Raw genomic sequence first — 20,905 nt, 5'->3', positions numbered from 1 at the left:
TGAAAAGGTGGCATGTGCATGGATGATGTCATATTAGTATTCCTAAAATTTGGTGTCGATTATCTTCAATAATTTCCGTTTAATTTATTCCTGTTTTTACATTCAGGATGATTGTGAGCTTGACATATTTTATAAACTCCTGTCTATTGTTGAAGACTGTAAAATACATGTTACATATCAACCATATGTTCATACAACTATTGGGATAAAATAAAACCCCATATGGCTCTACAGATGACATTCTATTGAAGAAAGAAAACAATCAATATATATTTCTTCTTTAATTGTCCACATAAAAACATACTGTGAGTCTCTTTGATTAAATCATGTACCGGTACATGTACAACATTAATTATATATCAGCTTTTTAATTTCAATTTCTTTAACTTTATATTCATCAATCTGACATCATCTCTTCTGTCTATACCAAAAGGAAACCTAAAATTTTAATAAGAATATAAATGGTGATATCAATATGAACCCTGCTTTGTATAAGACAGACACAAACTGAGGTGCGATTTTAACTTTGGTAACAGTACAGGGGGGGATAGCTGGACAAATTATCCTATCATTGATCTTACCCTGAAATACAACATGCTAAAAGAAAAGCAGCTTATACCAATGTTCCAGTCTATCACTTGATCCAGCTTGGAACAAATCCCCTGTCTTTGGATTGAAAGTGAATGGGCACATTTAAATAACTTTTTATTAGTTGCAATTATGTCTAAGAAAGCTTCGCTAAAATTTGTTTATATTTGGCTGCAACCAATGTTTTCACAAAGGAATATGGATAGAAAACTTTAAAATAAAATCAGCAGCATATTTCTTTTTGCCAATCTCTGTATACAAAGCCTATCGAAAATATGTTATTCATTGAACATTTGAACTTGTGGCTTATCTGTACCCACAAAAAATTTGTATCGAACAAATAATAATGAATCCACCGTAGTAAATTTTCCTTGATGCGAGTTTCAATGCCTTTTACTTTACTCTGTATCTACTGTCTGAAAGTATGCTTAACAAGGTAAATATTTTTCATTTCTGTCTTCAACACCTCAATATTTATAATACACCTATGCTATCTTCTAGATGTCTTTTATATGTTGTGTTTTGCTGTCTAATTGATGTATACCACCCCTTTATTTAAGCATATACATGTAACTCCTAAGTTACCTGTTTTGCTATAGCATTATTCAACTTTAATACCCTTGCTACATCATAATGTGGGGTTTAAATAGGATACAGGATTATTCAGATAATATGTAAATAGTTACTTATATTACATATTCTTACTTTGGTTCAAACCGTACAGACATTGGATCCTCTGCTATTCCTTTTCCTGCCATTAGTTTCTCCATACCATTCCTTAAAACAAACAAATATGTTTATAATTCTATAGCAAAAAGATAGTAAAAAGGGTATCATCACAATACTATGTGGAATGTGTACTTTTGGTTATTCATCAACAGGTCTACATGATACATATTTATAGATATTCGATTTCATTGGACGCCTTACTTTGGATTCATTATTATTCATTGGATACCAATTTTCGTGGGTTTCAAGAATACAGGTAAACCACAAAATCAGTTCAACAAATAACGTATTTTCAAAACAAAATGAATGATGTGAGGGAATGTCACTCCGGTCAACCCCATAGGGGCTTGGCGGCTTGAAGCCGTCTTTCCCTAAAAATTGTCATTAGACAGCAACCATTTGATTTTCTGGAGGGAATAAAAGTTTGTTTCCAGTTTTTGGAGAAAAAAATAATTTGTTTTTGACCCTGAGAAAGAAAAATTGTATGTTTCACCCTCAGCTGCCACTATATTTAAATATTTAATGCTAAAATTGGAAGAAAATAAATGTTTTTGACTGGTCCCCAAAAAAATTAATTGTTTTTTTCGGCAAAAGTGAAAATAAAAGTTTGTCTGGAAAAAAAAATCTGTAGCCCCCTAGAAAATCAAATGGTAGCTGCCTTATAGAGCAATAATTCTTATTAGAAATTGTCTGAAAGTTTTGACATGAAGGGAAAATAGGTAGAGCTCAACATTCTGATCATTTCTGCTCCCGTCAGGGTTAGTCTATTTATAACAGTTTTCAAAATAATAGACAAAACTTGCATTGTATCCCTATGTTTTATTTTTAACCATGTCAGCCATCTTGGTTGGCAGCTGGCCTGCTAGGATAATTGAATTCACTTCATACCATAATGGAAGTTTTGTTAAATTTGGTCTTATAGTTTCAGTGGAGAACATTTAAAAAAAAAGTTATCATACCATGACGGACGACTACGGATGACAGACAATAAACACCAAGTCATGAGAAAAGCTCACTTGGCCCTTTCAGCCAGGTGATCTTAAAATATTGAAATGGTATTAATTCATTCAGGTTTTGTTTATTCAAGTTCAACTTCATGTCTCTGTATATATATTAAAGAGTTTTCAAAAACTTTTCTGACATACCAAGCTATCATTATACCATTATCTGTACACAGATGAGGAGGGGGACAAATTAACTGGCAGGAAAACATATCACAGACTTGTGTTAGGCCTCTCCTAATATACTGGTTACTGGCCACACCACCTGAGGCTACCTACAATAGAAAATATATACAGACTTGTGTTAGGTCTCTCTCTTGATATACCGTTACTGGTTAGCTTATTTGTAGATCTTATTTTGTGGCATTTTTGTTTGTCTTGAATTGATGATAATTTTTACTATTTATAGTTTGTATGTTTTTAAGATAAAAAAAAAACCTCAATCAATGGCAATAAATCCTTAAACTATTAAACAATTAGGCAATATTGACTAACTTGTTGATCGTTTTATGCTACTCGTTTTTGCTGTTAAAAGTTTCAAAATCTATGGTTTTGATAAAAAGACAATAAACAATTGCGTCACGAGGGCATAATAAGGCCATTGATTGTCTTGTGAAAAAAAACTAATAAATGTTTTGGGAATACCTTACCAATAAAAAACACTAAAAATAAAATGCTACAAATGAATATAAATAAGGAAGAAATAGCTAAGATACTTAAGGGACTGAAGGTTGAAAAATCTCCTGGACCAGATAGAATACACCCAAGAATACTCAAAGAGTTAGCAGAATCAATATCAACACCATTATGCATAATATTCAACCAATCAATAAGAAACAGTACTGTTCCAAGTAGATGGAAAGAAGCACAAATTAGAACTATTTTTAAGAAAGGAAAAAAATGTATTGCTGGTAACTATAGACCTGTCAGCCTAACCTCAGTGGTGTGCAAAGTAATGGAAAAATTTGTACGTGAACATATTGTCAAACATATGAAAATCAACAAATTCTTTACTGATCGTCAATATGGATTTATATCAGGCAGATCTACATCTCTTCAACTTTAAAATGTATTGGACAAATGGCTAAAAGCCCTTGATAATGGAAAATCTATCGATGTTATTTACATGGACTATATGAAAGCATTCGACACTGTTCCGCACTAATGAACAAACTCAGAGCAGATGGCACAGAAATTTCAGTTCTGAATTGGGTTGATAGTTTTCTAAGTGACAGGATACAACACGTTTCAATAAACAATAAAACATCATCATGGTCAAAAGTAACTTCAGGTATACCTCAAGGATCTGTGCTTGGGCCTCTAGTTTTTGTAATTTTCATAAATGACCTTCCAAACCTGGTTGATTCCGACGTATACCTCTTTGCAGATGATACTAAAATTTTTAACACAATTAGTCAGAAAGAAGATAAAACTCAATTACAAAGTGACTTAAATAAACTATCGCAATGGAGTGATACCTGGCTATTAAAGTTTCACCCCGACAAGTGCAAACATATGCACATAGGTAAACCTGGACCTGAACCAGACTCAAAATATACACTGAAATCGACAATACTACAAAAAGTTACTGAAGAAAAAGACATTGGAGTAATTATTGACTCTAAATTAAATTTCGAAAATCATATAAGTGAGAAAGTTAATAAGGCAAATTCCATGTTTGCACTACTGAGAAGGACTTTTCAATATTTAGATACAGATACCTTTGTACCACTATCAGGACACTCGTTAGAACACATTTAGAATTTGCAAGCTCAGTATGGCATCCATATAAAATCAAATATATTGATATGATTGAAAATGTGCAGCGCCGGGCAACTAAACAACTACCAGGATTAAAGAATTTAACATACTCAGAAAGACTGCAAAAATTGAAACTACCATCTCTAAATTTTAGACGAGTCCGAGGTGACATGATTGAATTATATAAAATACTGAATGGAAAATATGATAAAGAGGCGGCACAATTTGTTAAATTATGGAAGGATATGACAACACCAACAGGGGTACGCGGCAACAGTCTGAAAATATTTCCACAGAGAGCAAGAACAGAATTAAGGAGGAATGCCTTTTGCTCTACGAGTGGTAAAAACATGGAATACACTACCCGAAATTATAGTAACATCACCAACCACAAATACATTTAAGAATAGACTGGACAAATTCTGGATGAACCAAGCAATGATGTACGAAGACTATAAATCACCAATCACCGGAAGTGGAGAAGATTTAGATATAGAGACTGATGAAGAGGAACTGTAGTTCCTGTATCAGTAAAAGAACCTAAGTAAACCTAAGTTAGTAATAACACAGGGATTGAACAGGAAATATAATCTGATTCATTCCTTATTCCTGCTCAATAGGAACGTTTACATAAGAGACAGAAAAATTAGAAAGATTATACTGTAGGGAACATATGTACTAAGTTTCCAAGTTGATTGGACTTCAATTTTATCAAAAACTACTTTGACCAAAAACTTTAACCTGAATCTCCCACTTTCATTTTCTATGTTTAGTGGACGGTGGAATTGGGGTCAAAAGTCTAATTTGGCTTTAAAATTAAAAAGACCATATCATAAGCAACAAGTTTACTAAGTTTCAAGTTGATTGGACTTCAGCTTCATCAAAAACTACCTTGACCAAAAACTTTAACCTGAAACTCCCACTTTCATTTTCTATGTTCAGTGGATGGTGAAATTGGGGTCAAAAGTCTAACTTGGCTAAAATTAGAAAGATCATATCATAAGCAACAAGTGTACTAAGTTTCAAGTTGATTAGACTTCAGCTTCATCAAAAACAACCTTGACCAAAAACTTTAACCTGAAACTCCCACTTTCATTTTCTATGTTCAGTGGACCGTGAAATTGGGGTCAAAAGTTTAATTTGGCTTTAAAATTAAAAAGATCATATCATAAGCAAAAAGTGTACTAAGTTTCAAGTTGATTAGACTTCAGCTTCATCAAAAACAACCTTGACCAAAAACTTTAACCTGAAACTCCCACTTTCATTTTCTATGTTCAGTGGACCGTGAAATTTGGGTCAAAAGTTTAATTTGGCTTTAAAATTAAAAAGATCATATCATAAGCAACAAGTGTACTAAGTTTCAAGTTGATTAGACTTCAGCTTCATCAAAAACAACCTTGACCAAAAACTTTAACCTGAAACTCCCACTTTCATTTTCTATGTTCAGTGGACCGTGAAATTTGGGTCAAAAGTCTAATTTGGCTTCAAAATTAAAAAGATCATATCATAAGCAACAAGTGTACTAAGTTTCAAGTTGATTGGACTTCAGCTTCATCAAAAACAACCTTGACCAAAAACTTTAACCTGAAACTCCCACTTTCATTTTCTATGTTCAGTGGACCGTGAAATTTGGGTCAAAAGTTTAATTTGGCTTTAAAATTAAAAAGATCATATCATAAGCAACAAGCGTACTAAGTTTCAAGTTGATTAGACTTCAGCTTCATCAAAAACAACCTTGACCAAAAACTTTAACCTGAAACTCCCACTTTCATTTTCTATGTTCAGTGGACCGTGAAATTTGGGTCAAAAGTCTAATTTGGCTTCAAAATTAAAAAGATCATATCATAAGCAACAAGTGTACTAAGTTTCAAGTTGATTGGACTTCAGCTTCATCGAAAACTACCTAAGTCCTTGACCAAAAACTTTAACCTGAACGGACGCACAGACAGACGGACGAACGGAAGCACAGAGGGACAGACAGACAAACGGAGCCACAGACCAGAAAACATAATGCCCCTCTACTATCGTAGGTGGGGCATAAAAAGTATACAGATCTTGAGATTAATATAACTAACAAGTGTGTAAAAGTAAATGCAATAATCATAAATAGTTTCTGAGATATGGCGTGACATGTGAACCCCTCCCCCTTTTTTTTTTAACAAAAAACTCAATTACTCTAAAATAAAATAGAGAATCATCACGAAAAAGTACACAGATCTTCAGATAAATATGACTAACCAGTGTTTGAAGATTTATGCAATATTCATTAATAGTTTCTAGTGCTACATGTGAAAAAAACAACACCCTGTTTTAGTTACAAAGTGCTGTAACTTAAAAAGTTTTAATCTGATTTACACCAAAAAGTTTTAATCTGATTTACACCAAAAAGTATACAGATTGTTTGACCATCATAAGAAACAACTACTGTGGATTTATTATATTTCGTTATATACCAATTTTCGTGGGCTTCATGGGAACAGGTGAACCACGAATCTAAATGGTCAACAAAATGCAAATTTCTATAAACATGTATCCAGACTTTTACAAAAACCACAAAATCAAAATATCCACGAAAATGCAAGATTTCTGCAATCCACGAAAATTGGTATCCACAAAAATTATAAAAAAATCCACAGAATGTTAAGTTAAATGAAATATGTATAAGTTGTTCTCAAGTTACGGTGCGACATGTGGACGCCAGACAGACAGATGGAACCCTGACATTTGTATACCATAATATGTCTCGTCCAAATTTTTACGGGAATATAAAAATTAAAAATTGAAACACCTAGGCAGGGTAGCACAGATTTTTTTTTTAGAGAGTTAGTCCTTATTAGCTGTAAGCTTACTAACAAAATCACTTTTGTACGAAGAAATATGTAAAGGTCACTTTATAGGATTTTAGTGTTTACACTGACATTACATTTAAACAAGGAACATAATAATTTAATTAGAAAAAATTACCAATACTCTGTTCTGTTCAGGCAACAATCCTTTTAACTCTGAGTATATAAAGGCCCTCTGTAACTTCCTACATAAGGTATATGTCATAGCATACTGTAAGGCTGCACACACATCTGACACATTGGATAGTAGCTGACCATCAGCTAGGTCTGAAAAGTACAATATCATTTAACATGAGGTAAATATAATTCATTTTGTAGTATCAGGTTTTCATTGGTTTATAAGGTTGAAAAATGACAACATACTTGTCATAAAACTGACACATTGTGTACTGGTAGAATCTGCATTTGACAAAACAGGTGAGTTATAATCTACAAAAGCAATCTGAAATTTGAAAGGAGCTAACTTAACAATGTTTAAACATGTAAAGGTGATATATGCAACTATAACTTTTAAACTCCAAATGGTACAACATCTTTTAGAACAAAATAAAATCTTTCCTGCATAAATATGACAAAATCCTATGAAATTCCCCTTGAATGTGGGAAGGGTTTATAATAGCTGCAACCAAAGTTATGGAACTGCAAGTAAACTCACAAAGGAGAGGGGAGGAGATGATTGTGCAAATCAGTAATTTACATATAGCTAAAAGAGGGAGGGATTGTTAGGTGAAAATCATTAATTTACAAATAGCGAGAGGCAATGTAGCAATTATCTAAATATCTTGGTTTTTACCTTTTAATGGTAAATATCCAGGGTTATAGAAATAAGAGCAGTAAATTTCTCAAAGGAAAACAATGTTATCCCATTTCCACTGGCACCACAATTCAGATTACATGACAATAAAAAAAAATATAAAGATTTTTTTTAATTTTAATTGTGGTTCAACATTGATGGTATTAAATCAATCAGATTACAAGGATAAAACCTGTTGATTACAAATATCTGAGAAATAAAAAAATCTCTACAATGGCTGTCTTACTAGTTAGTTAATATGTTACCTTGTTTTGTTACTTCATCCTGAATCAATCTTTTGAAGTAAGTCTTTAGACCAGTAAATGAGAAGTCACAATCTCTATAATGGGTCATTACATGTGGTACAGGAAATGATAATGGATCCCCATTCTTAGCTGTCAGTTCTATAGCACCACCACCAGATAGACCTTCACACTGGGGTAAATTCTTCAGACCTAGGCTTCTAGCTGTCTAACACAAATAAAAGTCTGTTCAAATGAATAGATGTTTAGTATATATTTATATTTAATCATTTTAATAAAAATCAACTTGGTAAATAAAGATGAGTTACCAACTTTTAGCTACCATTCTCACACAGGGTTCTTTGTGACAGATCTATTTTGTTTGCATTGTTTGATTTCCCCCAAGATTTTCACATATACTTGTCAATTGTTAACCTCAAAATGTCTTTATATCTTTTTGTGTCAATATCAAAATTATACATACCCTTAATCTCCATTTTCGTGTGTTACTATTTGTTAACTGTTCATACAATGATCAACTGTATTCATTTCCATGAGAATATTCACTGTGCATAGTTTTAAATATTATATGTACCCAGTGATCACAGATTCATTTGCGTATATAATGTGTTTTTAAATATGACCTTTAAAAAGAATCAAATATATTTTTTCAATTGTACTTCCAAGAATATCTGAAATTTAAAAAAAATTCCAAATTTTAAACCAAAATAATGCATCTATTAGAAATTCTGCAAGATATTAAAATCAAAGAGCTGAAAGCTCTGAAGAAAAATGACGCCTCTGTCTCTAATATTGGGATAGTTTTTATGCAAGTCTTGATTTTTACATACCGTAATTAGTTTAACAATGCAACATGTATCGTAAGCATATAATTGATATTCGTATATGTGTGTGTGTGTGTGTGTGAAGTGAAGGTGACAACTGGCTGGTTTTTTTAAAGACAAATGAATAGGTCAAGACTACCTGAATTGTACAAATAAATACTGTAGAAAGGCTTGTATATTTCTCACTGGTACATAGTCTGAATCCCGGTCCGTTCACTTCCATTCACGTTTGCACCCACTCATTTTCACCTCCTTTCACTTTCACACCCTACATGTTCGCACCCAATCTTAATTGGTTTTGTGTTTAATAACTCTGTAAGCAAGTGTTTTCTTATAAGTATAATTGTTGTCATTGTCTCAAAATAAAGTGAGACAGCATTTTTTTTTGCGTTAAATAAATCTTAATCATGTTTTGGATAGCATATTGTTAAAAATAATAATAATCCTTTCTAAATAAAGTGGTATTTTGTCAACGTTTTATTTTGTGTTGAATAACTCTTAATCATGTTTTGGTAAGTGTATTGCTATAACTTTGTTTCATTGACTTGTTTCAAAATGAAGTGAGATTCTGACTATGTTTGTTTCTGTGTGTTGAATAAATTTTATCATGTTTTGGTTATATTAGTGGATTGCTATATTTTGGTTTCTATGTTTTATTGTTTCGTTGTTTCACATCAAAGGGACCAAGCTGTTAAAAACAATTATCTTTTGTGTTTTTCCTTTAAAATCTTCAATGTTTTACTCATACCAAGCTATAAATACATTCAGTATTTACACCAAAGCAATTTAAAACAACAACCATGATTTTCCAATTATTCAACTTGAATTAGAATTAAAATTGGGCGCGAATGAGTAGAGTGCGAACAGACCTTGGGTGCGAATGTGCGAACGTGTAGGGTGTGAAAATGTATTGGGCACAAACAGACCTGATACCACATAGTCTGAACCCCCTTCTCCCACAAAATATGAAGTAAATAATCTTTTTGTTACTGTTATCAAAGGTCTAATGGAACTCAGATATTTAAAAACATTTGTCAAAGAATTCTAGTCAAACCGGCACCTAGTTAAATTAGCACCTGGACAAATCAGCAACTGGTTAAAATCGACACCTGATATACCGGTAGTCAATTCGTCACCCATGTTAAATATATATTTTTAACAGTATTTTAAGCAAAAAGAGTAAAAATAAGAAAGGGGTTGCCAGAATTTTTGTGTGTATTTAAGCAAAAAGAGTTAAATACTAACTTTCACATTTTTGGGTGTTCATGTACATTTTGTATTTATTTATTTTTCTCAACTAAATGACTTTTTTGGTGTATTTTTATTGATATATATATATCAATAGTCTAAATAATTATTACGTCTGGCAAGGCTTTTTAAATTTTATTCTGGAACACCTTCCTATGACCGCAAGGCTATGTTAAATTTTTTCTTGGACGCCTTCCTACGAACGTCGTAGGAAGGCGTCCCAGAAAAATAAAAAAATAGCCTTGACAGACGAACGTCGTAGGAAGGCGTCCCAGAAAAATAAAAAAATAGCCTTGACAGACGTCATAATTATTTGAACTAATACATGAGATATTTGGTATTTTTCTGCATTATTTTAACCAGTTGAGCATTTTACATGATTGTTGGTTTAATGCTGTTTAAACTTTACTGAGAAAAAAAAACCACCTTAAATTTGCTAATTATTTGGCATGAAAGTCTGATTTATCATGTTTATTGAAAGGGACTCATAGTTTTCCATTTTATTTTAATAATTGTCTAATTGTTAAAACAACAGCTTTGGTAAGGGCTTCGTTGTTTACCCTTATACCCAACAACATATTCACTTTCGTTTCGTTGTTTACCTAAATACACAACAACATATTCACTATGTACTTGGTAACAGTAACTAATTAATTGAATAGAAAATATTATAACAAATATTATTGGATGCAGAATTGACGTCGAATAGGTGCCAATTTGACTAGATGCCAATTTAACCAGGTGCCGACTTGACTTGTACGTTTCAATTCCTCTGCGATCGTTTGCGGTATTTTCTTGAGAAAACCTATTTTCCATCATCAAAGAGAAGAAGAAACTGCTTTAAAATGATTCTGGAACGCTTCATGATTGTTAAAATAAGTTTAATTCACTAAAAAAACAATTTTAAAACTTGCGATGTTTAAACAGGAAGTTTCAAAAGCACGTGTAAAAGAAGAAATTAACCGGTGAGAGTGGAAATCCGTACATGACAGATATCACTATAGTACGACTTTGAAAGTAAAACAGTTCAATCCTTTTGTAAAACAGTCTTTAATATAGCTATCACATTAATATTTGAAGGGTCTTAAGCTTATTCAAACCATATAAGTCAGTATGAAACACCAAAACGGAATGAACAATAACCAATTACGTTTTGTAATTTACAAATTCTAAACTGGTTCCCGTCAAACTACAACACATTGTTTGATTACTACATAATGATCATGCATAATGATAACACAAGCAGATTCCAGTTTGTATGGAAAATAGTAAATACGAAACCAAGCGCGGTAGACAGAGAAATGTAATGAAGTTCCGGTCGGCAGTTATGGAACAATGACTGCGTCATTTTCCAAAAACTAAGTCTACCCTTAAGGTTTAGTTATACAATTAAAAAAAACATCTTTAACAATACTATGCATCTTTGTATGCAAAACAAATATAACAGTTTTACCTTATCAATGCAGTCTCCTGGAGCCTCATCTACACTGGTACCTAACATATCAAAATCATCAATATCATTAGCTACAGCCAGCAGACAATGCCCTCCGCTCATTAGGAAAACAAGATATGGAAAATCCACCCTACAAAATCATCAATATCATTAGCTACAGCCAGCAGACAATGCCCTCCACTCATCAGGAAAACAAGATATGGAAAATCTACCCTACAAAATCATAGGTATCATTAGCTTCAGCCAGCAGAAAATGCCCTCCGCTCATCAGGAAAACAAGATATGGAAAATCTACCCTACAAAATCATCAATATCATTAGCTACAGCCAGCAGACAATGCCCTCCGCTCATCAGGAACACAAGATATGGAAAATCAACCCTACAAAATCATCAATATCATTAGCTACAGCCAGCAGAAAATGCCCTCCGCTCATCAGGAAAACAAGATATGGAAAATCTACCCTACAAAATCATCAATATCATTAGCTACAGCCAGCAGACAATGCCCTCCGCTCATCAGGAACACAAGATACGGGAAATCAACCCTACAAAATCATCAATATCATTAGCTACAGCCAGCAGAAAATGCCCTCCGCTCATCAGGAAAACAAGATATGGAAAATCAACCCTACAAAATCATCAATATCATTAGCTACAGCCAGCAGACAATGCCCTCCGCTCATCAGGAACACAAGATACGGAAAATCAACCCTACAAAATCATCAATATCATTAGCTACAGCCAGCAGACAATGCCCTCCACTCATCAGGAAAACAAGATATGGAAAATCTACCCTACAAAATCATAGGTATCATTAGCTACAGCCAGCAGAAAATGCCCTCCGCTCATCAGGAAAACAAGATATGGAAAATCTACCCTACAAAATCATCAATATCATTAGCTACAGCAAGCAGAAAATGCCCTCCGCTCATCAGGAAAACAAGATATGGAAAATCAACCCTACAAAATCATCAATATCATTAGCTACAGCCAGCAGACAATGCCCTCCGCTCATCAGGAACACAAGATACGGAAAATCAACCCTACAAAATCATCAATATCATTAGTTACAGCCAGCAGACAATGCCCTCCGCTCATCAGGAACACAAGATATGGAAAATCAACCCTACAAAATCATCAATATCATTAGCTACAGCCAGCAGAAAATGCCCTCCGCTCATCAGGAAAACAAGATATGGAAAATCTACCCTACAAAATCATCAATATCATTAGCTACAGCAAGCAGAAAATGCCCTCCGCTCATCAGGAAAACAAGATATGGAAAATCAACCCTACAAAATCATCAATATCATTAGCTACAGCCAGCAGACAATGCCCTCCGCTCATCAGGAACACAAGATAGGGAAAATCAACCCTACAAAATCATCAATATCATTAGCTACAGCCAGCAGACAATGCCCTCCGCTCATCAGGAACACAAGATACGGGAAATCAACCCTACAAAATCATCAATATCATTAGCTACAGCCAGCAGAAAATGCCCTCCGCTCATCAGGAAAACAAGATATGGAAAATCTACCCTACAAAATCATCAATATCATTAGCTACAGCAAGCAGAAAATGCCCTCCGCTCATCAGGAAAACAAGATATGGAAAATCAACCCTACAAAATTATCAATATCATTAGCTACAGCCAGCAGACAATGCCCTCCGCTCATCAGGAAAACAAGATATGGAAAATCAACCCTACAAAATCATCAATATCATTAGCTACAGCCAGCAGACAATGCCCTCCACTCATCAGGAACACAAGATACGGGAAATCAACCCTACAAAATCATCAATATCATTAGCTACAGCCAGCAGAAAATGCCCTCCGCTCATCAGGAAAACAAGATATGGAAAATCTACCCTACAAAATCATAGGTATCATTAGCTACAGCAAGCAGAAAATGCCCTCCGCTCATCAGGAAAACAAGATATGGAAAATCAACCCTACAAAATCATCAATATCATTAGCTACAGCAAGCAGAAAATGCCCTCCGCTCATCAGGAACACAAGATATGGAAAATCAACCCTACAAAATCATCAATATCATTAGCTACAGCCAGCAGACAATGCCCTCCGCTCATCAGGAACACAAGATACGGAAAATCAACCCTACAAAATCATCAATATCATTAGCTACAGCAAGCAGAAAATGCCCTCCGCTCATCAGGAACACAAGATACGGAAAATCTACCCTACAAAATCATCAATATCATTAGCTACAGCAAGCAGAAAATGCCCTCCGCTCATCAGGAAAACAAGATATGGAAAATCAACCCTACAAAATCATCAATATCATTAGCTACAGCAAGCAGAAAATGCCCTCCGCTCATCAGGAAAACAAGATATGGAAAATCAACCCTACAAAATCATCAATATCATTAGCTACAGCAAGCAGAAAATGCCCTCCGCTCATCAGGAAAACAAGATATGGAAAATCAACCCTACAAAATCATCAATATCATTAGCTACAGCAAGCAGAAAATGCCCTCCGCTCATCAGGAAAACAAGATATGGAAAATCAACCCTACAAAATCATCAATATCATTAGCTACAGCCAGCAGACAATGCCCTCCACTCATCAGGAACACAAGATACGGGAAATCAACCCTACAAAATCATCAATATCATTAGCTACAGCCAGCAGAAAATGCCCTCCGCTCATCAGGAAAACAAGATATGGAAAATCTACCCTACAAAATCATAGGTATCATTAGCTACAGCAAGCAGAAAATGCCCTCCGCTCATCAGGAAAACAAGATATGGAAAATCAACCCTACAAAATCATCAATATCATTAGCTACAGCAAGCAGAAAATGCCCTCCGCTCATCAGGAACACAAGATACGGAAAATCAACCCTACAAAATCATCAATATCATTAGCTACAGCCAGCAGACAATGCCCTCCACTCATCAGGAAAACAAGATATGGAAAATCAACCCTACAAAATCATCAATATCATTAGCTACAGCAAGCAGAAAATGCCCTCCGCTCATCAGGAAAACAAGATATGGAAAATCAACCCTACAAAATCATCAATATCATTAGCTACAGCAAGCAGAAAATGCCCTCCGCTCATCAGGAAAACAAGATATGGAAAATCAACCCTACAAAATCATCAATATCATTAGCTACAGCAAGCAGAAAATGCCCTCCGCTCATCAGGAAAACAAGATATGGAAAATCAACCCTACAAAATCATCAATATCATTAGCTACAGCAAGCAGAAAATGCCCTCCGCTCATCAGGAAAACAAGATATGGAAAATCTACCCTACAAAATCATCAATATCATAAGCTACAGCAAGCAGAAAATGCCCTCCGCTCATCAGGAACACAAGATATGGAAAATCAACCCTACAAAATAATTAATACAGTAATAAACTGTTTCAGAACAAATACAAGTTTGAGTATACATGTATCATCAATTGACCTTAACAAACTGAATAAATTTTGTAATGTTTTATCTATTATTTCATTGTTTCTGGTATAGATGTGGGGTGAGCTTATACCGCCACAAAGTCTGTACATGATTCAAATCATGCAACCATAATTCTGTTTATTATTTGAATACTAATAAGCGAAAACTAAAAACGAAACAAACATCTTACTCTATCAAGCAACGTAGAATCTTAATATTTAAAATGAAAGGTGAAGGTTTTGCAGGGTTGACATTTAAAAAACAAGAATGTGTCCTCAGTACACGAATGCCCCACTTGCACTATCATTTTCTGACCGTGAAATTGGGGTAAAATCTCTAATTTGGCATTAAAATTAGAAAGATCATATCATAGGGAACATATGTACCAAGTTTGAAGTCAATTGGACTTCAACTTCATCAAAAACTACCTTGACCAAAAACTTTAACCTGAAGCGGGACAGACAGACAGACAAACGGACACACAGACCAGAAAACATAATGCCCCTCTACTATCGTAGGTGGGGCATAAAAATATTCATTCCATTTACTACCATATTATCCAATATATATGTTCTAAGTAAATATATATGTAAAGTTATTCTTTAGTAAGAAATTGAAAGAAAGGTTCTTGTAAATTCTAAAACAGTTTCAATTTTAACAAGAGTGCACACACTGAAATGTCTTGCCTTCTTTACTTATCATTAATATTACGCTGATAGTTCTATATATAAAGCTTTATTACAACTGTCACATTAACTTAACATTAACCAAGAAAACCAAACATTTACCAATGAAACATGAAAATGAGGTCAAGGTCAGATTAACCATGCCAGGCATGTATGTACAGCTAACAATTCTTCCATACAACAAATATAGTTAACCTATTGCTTATACATTTGTAGTTTAAGAAAAACAGAACAAAACACAAAAACTTAACACTGAGCAATGAACCATGAAAATGAGGTCAAGGTCAAATAAAGCCTGCACGACTGAAATGAATCATAAAATATTTCCACACACCAAATATAGTTGACCTATTGCATATACATGTAGTACTAGAAAAAAAGACCAAAACTCAAAAAATTAACTTTGACCAATGAACCATGAAAATGAGATCAAGGTCAGATGACACCTGCCAGCTAGACATGACACCTTACAATCATTCCATACACCAAATATAGTAGACCTATTGCATACAGTATAATAAAAACAGACCAATCACAAAAACTTAACTAAAACCACTGAACCATGAAAATGAGGTCAAGGTCAGATGACACCTGCCAGTTGGACATGTACACCTAACAATCATTCCATACACCAAATATAGTAGACCTATTGCATACAGTATAAGAAAGACAGACCAAAACGCAAAAACTTAACTTTAACCACTGAACCATGAAAATGAGGTCAAGGTCAGATGACGTCTGCCAGTCGGACATGTACACCTTACAGTCCTTCCATATGTGATAACATCAAATATACTGGACCTATTGCTTATAGTATCTGAGATATGGACTTGACCACCAAAACTTAACCTTGTTCACTGATTCATGAAATGTGGTTGAGGTCAAGTGAACACTGTCTGACGAGCATCATGACCTTGCAAGGTACACACATACCAAATATAGTTATCCTATTACTTATAATAAGGTAGAATTTAACATTACAAAAAATCTTAACTTTTTTTTCAATTAGTAACTGAACCATGAAAATGAGGTCAAGGACATATGACATGTGACTGGTATAAACTTTGTAACATGAGGCATCCATATACAAAGTATGAAGTTTCCAGGTCTTCCACCTTCTAAAATATAAAGCTTTTAAGAAGGGGAGCTAATGCCACTGCCCTGCCCCCAGATCACTATCCCTACATCGAGCTTTCTACGACAAAAAGTCGCAGGCTCGATTAAAACCCCATAGAGTAAAAACTTCTAAAAAAATTCTTCCTTATTTGTAGAAATGAGTGTCAGTTTCATGCTTGATTTTCAGTCTAGTGCTTTTGGAATAAAAGTGTTCTGGAACTTACTTGTTTAGTAATCTGACTGTCAAAGCATGAGCCTCCATGTGATGTATTGGTATCATTGGTTTACTGAAATACACCAAGTAAATACTGAATCATTAACATTGTTGCATCATTTCTAGCAAAAAAATGAACAAGGTTAAGGAGTTTAATGTTAATAAAGAACTGAATTTTAATTGCGTGAAAATTTAGATTTTCACACAAAGATGGTGTACAAAAGCCCTTCCCAATTTTGTTAAATTGCATTTTTTTCCCATTTTAAACTGTACCCCAAAAATTGATTCACATACTGTAAACCAATTTATTTTCGCAGATACTTTATTTTGTGTTTTACCTTTTCTTGACTACTTCGCGGCTATTTAATTTCGCAATTATCTGATTTACTTGATGAAGTTTATTTAGGAAAGATCAAAGAATGACATATTCACGACAATTTATATTTGCGTTATTATTCTACTCGCGAAAGTCGTGAAAATAAGTTGGTTTACAGTATTTGAAAATATCTTTTTTCTATTGGACCTTTGTCAATTTTTTATGTTACTACAAAACATGGATTTGATTCATTAATTATTATTCCTTAGATCTGGACTTGGATGCAGATCTTTAATATGTATAAAACATAATCAGAGGTGAGAGTTTTTTAAAACAACCTTAATAACTATCCATGTGCACTAGCAAACATTATTCATCTAGAAGATCTGGAATCTAATGCATAAGTTAATATGGAAAGATAAAAAAATAAATAAACAAATTTTTTGTCTATCTGATGAGTTAAGCCTTTTCCAACTGATTTTTATAGTTTGTTCTTATGTTGTACTTTTATACCACTGTCCAAGGTTAGGGGAGGGCTGGGATCCCGCTTACATGTTTAACCCCGCCACATTATTTATGTATGTGCCTGTCCCAAGTCAGGAGCCTGTAATTCAGTAGTTGTCGTTTGTTTTTGTATTACATATTTGTTTTTCGTTCATTTTTTTACATAAATAAGGCCGTTAGTTTTCATGTTTGAATTGTTTTACATTGTCTTATCGGAGCCTTTTATAGCTGACTATGCAGTATGGGCTTTGCTCGTTGCTGAAGGCTGTATGGTGATCTATAGTTGTTAATGTTTGTGTCATTGTGGTCTTTTATGGATAGTTGTCTCATTGGCAATCATACCACATCTTCTTTTTTATATGATATCACTCCTAAAATGTTTTGGAAATGAATTTAAAACTAAAATACCTTGATTCCTTTACTAACTCTTTGGCATATTCCAAGCCTACTCCTAATGACAAAGCAAGTCCTGGTTTAGTAGTTACTGCAATTGCCTCAAGATCCTACAAGAAACATCAAAATTTATCTATATAGTGTTCAATGACAAGTCAGATTTGAATATATCCTATTATAAGAGCATATATCTCTTCCTTTTCAGTATGCAAACATAGAGTAATATTTTACTTGTTGACAAATTCATGGATAGTTGTTTCATTAGCAACCATATTTCTGTATCACAGCTCCTTTTTCTATTCTAGTATCAATGTAATAAAACTATTGATTGTTTGCTTCAAATTTATCAAAGGTATACTATAATACTTTGAGGGTTCAGTTGTATTTCATTAAACATTCAAATTTGTGATTCGCTTGTACCAAAGAAATCAAGGAAAATTGGTGTTACCCAAAAATTAATGAATCCACTCTACAGTATTTAGAGAGGTAAGAGTCAAGAATTGTTTTGAACAGTAAAAACTAAATTATTGTATTGAAAATCAAACATCATTATTACATTTGTATTACATACATCATGTGTATGTAGGTTCACTCTTTGGCACATCCTTTCAGCTTTTATAGTAACCAAACATGGGATCAACAACCCTAATATCACTGCATCACTGATAAAATTTACCTGCAATGCAACGTCAGCAGACTTCAAAGCCTCTTGGACAATGGTGTCAATATTTTCCCTGTGTAAATCCTGTGCTACTGAAGGTATAATTCCACCATGACTATCAAAACATAAAATATATTCATAAAATTATTATTTTTTTTATTTAATACATGTAATATAAGACATATCTTCTTTTGACTGATGTGAGAATGAGTTCATTTTTGACATGTTTATACTTTCAATGAAACAAAAATCATAAATTTTGCTTTTATTTATTTTATATTGAGTATCTTTGAACATCACTAGTACAGATCTAGAGATACAATGTAGCGACATACATGCATGTATATATTAATATTTATTATTATTATTTATTATATATTATTATATTAAAATGAAATACTTCATTGGCTAATATGAGGGTATTTATTTACTCTATCACATGGCTGAGCGAATGACAATTTTTTTGAATCCAATGTCACCCTCTCGTTAAGACTACATTGTAATCAAAAATAGATAATTTAAAGGACAGTGAATTGAATTTACATCAAGTTATTAAAGACAATATACCAGTAACATTGTTAAGTACTTGATGTCATAGAATTTAAAAAAAATAAAACTCATCTGTAAAAGACCATTTTGATAGGACATTCAGTATAAATTACACATAGATGAGTAAGGGTGATGGAGCTAATTGGTACCCCTCGAAAAAGGATGATGGAGCTGATTGGTACCCCTCGAAAAAGTGTTATGAACCTTTGCTTAGATGTAAAACTATCTTTCAGTGACTCCCATACGGCATACATGTATGCTTTAGCGTAATCCAAATAATTATGAATTATTGAAAAGCTATTTAATTTTTTTCTGTGACAACTTCCTTTGACGTTATACATGTCATAAGGAGGCGTTGCATAAAAAAATAAATAACCTTGCAAGACGTCACAACTATTTGGACTATATTCAGCTTTTTTCCTTATTTGATAATTACAAGAGGGTAGTGATGCCTTTTACCTTCAGGCGTCAAATGGTCATTTTCGGCTACAATCAAATTCAATGTGATTCATCAAAAACATTCAATTTTTTTTATCGTCTTGCAATCATTTGGCGAGAATCTTTACTGGTAAATATTTGTAATGATCCCAGAAAAAAAATTAAAATACTCTTGCCAGACTTCATTATTATTTGGAGGGGGTCTCATACTGGGGGTTCCCGGATCCCACTTACTGTTTTGTCAGATTGCCATATCTGCTTAATATACTATGTACGTAAGCAATTCTCATTTTATTGTCATTTCCCGGGTACCACTAGACCTCATTTCCCGTTTTCATGACACAATAATTTGACTTTCCTGTGTCACGCTTACCAAAAATCATCAATCCTGTGTCACGCTTACCAAAAATCATCAATCCTGCGCCACGGTTAGACCCCAATGAGACCCACTTTGGACTACCGCATCACCATCGAGGGGGATAGGACCTTTATCTGGACTCTTGGACCAGGAGTTTTTAAGCCCGGGATTTCGGGAGAGACTCTTTCTTTTTCTCAGGATTTTGTGTTTTCAAGACTGGGATGTCGTGATTTTGTGTTTTTACGCCCGGGATTTCGGGATCAGGACCCCTCCTATCCCCCCTCACCATCCTATTACAACATGTACAAAGGCTGCTTACTTCACATGAATTTTGGTTTGGGAGTTAAGCGCATCACCAAGTATGTTCCCTTTATCATCAACCACAGCTGCACCTGTGTCATCACAACTTGTTTCAATCCCTAAGACTAATCTTGGATGTGTTCCAATCTTTCTAAGGGAAATAACTCTAAAATTGGCATCAAGTATTTTGTTTTTCTTCGCTTGTCCTATTATATTTCTGATGTATGTTAGTCTACTAAAAGTTAACATTTTATGAAATTAATTTGGATTGGTTATCTAGTATTGTCTAAATCTCTTTTCATCCTTCATAAATAATTTCATGCCTGGTTTCATGGGCGCAGACATCTTGAAAATCAGAAATAGAGACCCGTGAGGGGAAGAACAATATACATAGAAGTACATGAAATCTGCCAAGGACTAAATTGAGAACTTA

At 33.9% G+C, this 20,905-nt stretch overlaps 1 protein-coding gene across 1 annotated transcript; it reads right to left on the bottom strand.

Moving 5' to 3' along the window:
- Positions 1 to 266: 266 nt before the first annotated feature.
- Positions 267 to 20,891, bottom strand: LOC134706348 (tRNA N6-adenosine threonylcarbamoyltransferase, mitochondrial-like). The gene is made up of 10 exons (XM_063565207.1): positions 20,492 to 20,891; positions 18,843 to 18,942; positions 18,182 to 18,276; positions 16,964 to 17,026; positions 11,507 to 11,636; positions 7,985 to 8,189; positions 7,044 to 7,192; positions 2,463 to 2,593; positions 1,294 to 1,365; positions 267 to 438 (listed from the first exon to the last, which is right to left on the bottom strand). The coding sequence occupies exons 1-10, from the start codon at positions 20,719 to 20,721 to the stop codon at positions 360 to 362; spliced, it is 1,254 nt and encodes a 417-aa protein (XP_063421277.1). The 5' UTR covers positions 20,722 to 20,891; the 3' UTR covers positions 267 to 359.
- Positions 20,892 to 20,905: the final 14 nt, after the last annotated feature.

The sequence above is a fragment of the Mytilus trossulus genome, chromosome 2 (genome assembly GCF_036588685.1).
Source record: "Mytilus trossulus isolate FHL-02 chromosome 2, PNRI_Mtr1.1.1.hap1, whole genome shotgun sequence".
Classification (NCBI taxonomy): domain Eukaryota; kingdom Metazoa; phylum Mollusca; class Bivalvia; order Mytilida; family Mytilidae; genus Mytilus; species Mytilus trossulus.
The sequence above is the reverse complement of the archived record's forward strand: the minus strand, read 5'-3'. Positions and strand labels throughout refer to the sequence as shown.

Bases quoted from the DNA above. Each gene is read 5' to 3' on its own strand.
- LOC134706348 (XM_063565207.1), bottom strand. From the start codon at position 20,721: ATGTTAACTTTTAGTAGACTAACATACATCAGAAATATAATAGGACAA. The intron at 1,366-2,462 runs GTATGTCAGAAA...GTTTGTTTTAAG, and splicing joins AATGGTATAATGATAGCTTG to GAATGGTATGGAGAAACTAA. The intron at 439-1,293 runs GTAAGAATATGT...TTAAAATTTTAG, and splicing joins TCTGTACGGTTTGAACCAAA to GTTTCCTTTTGGTATAGACA.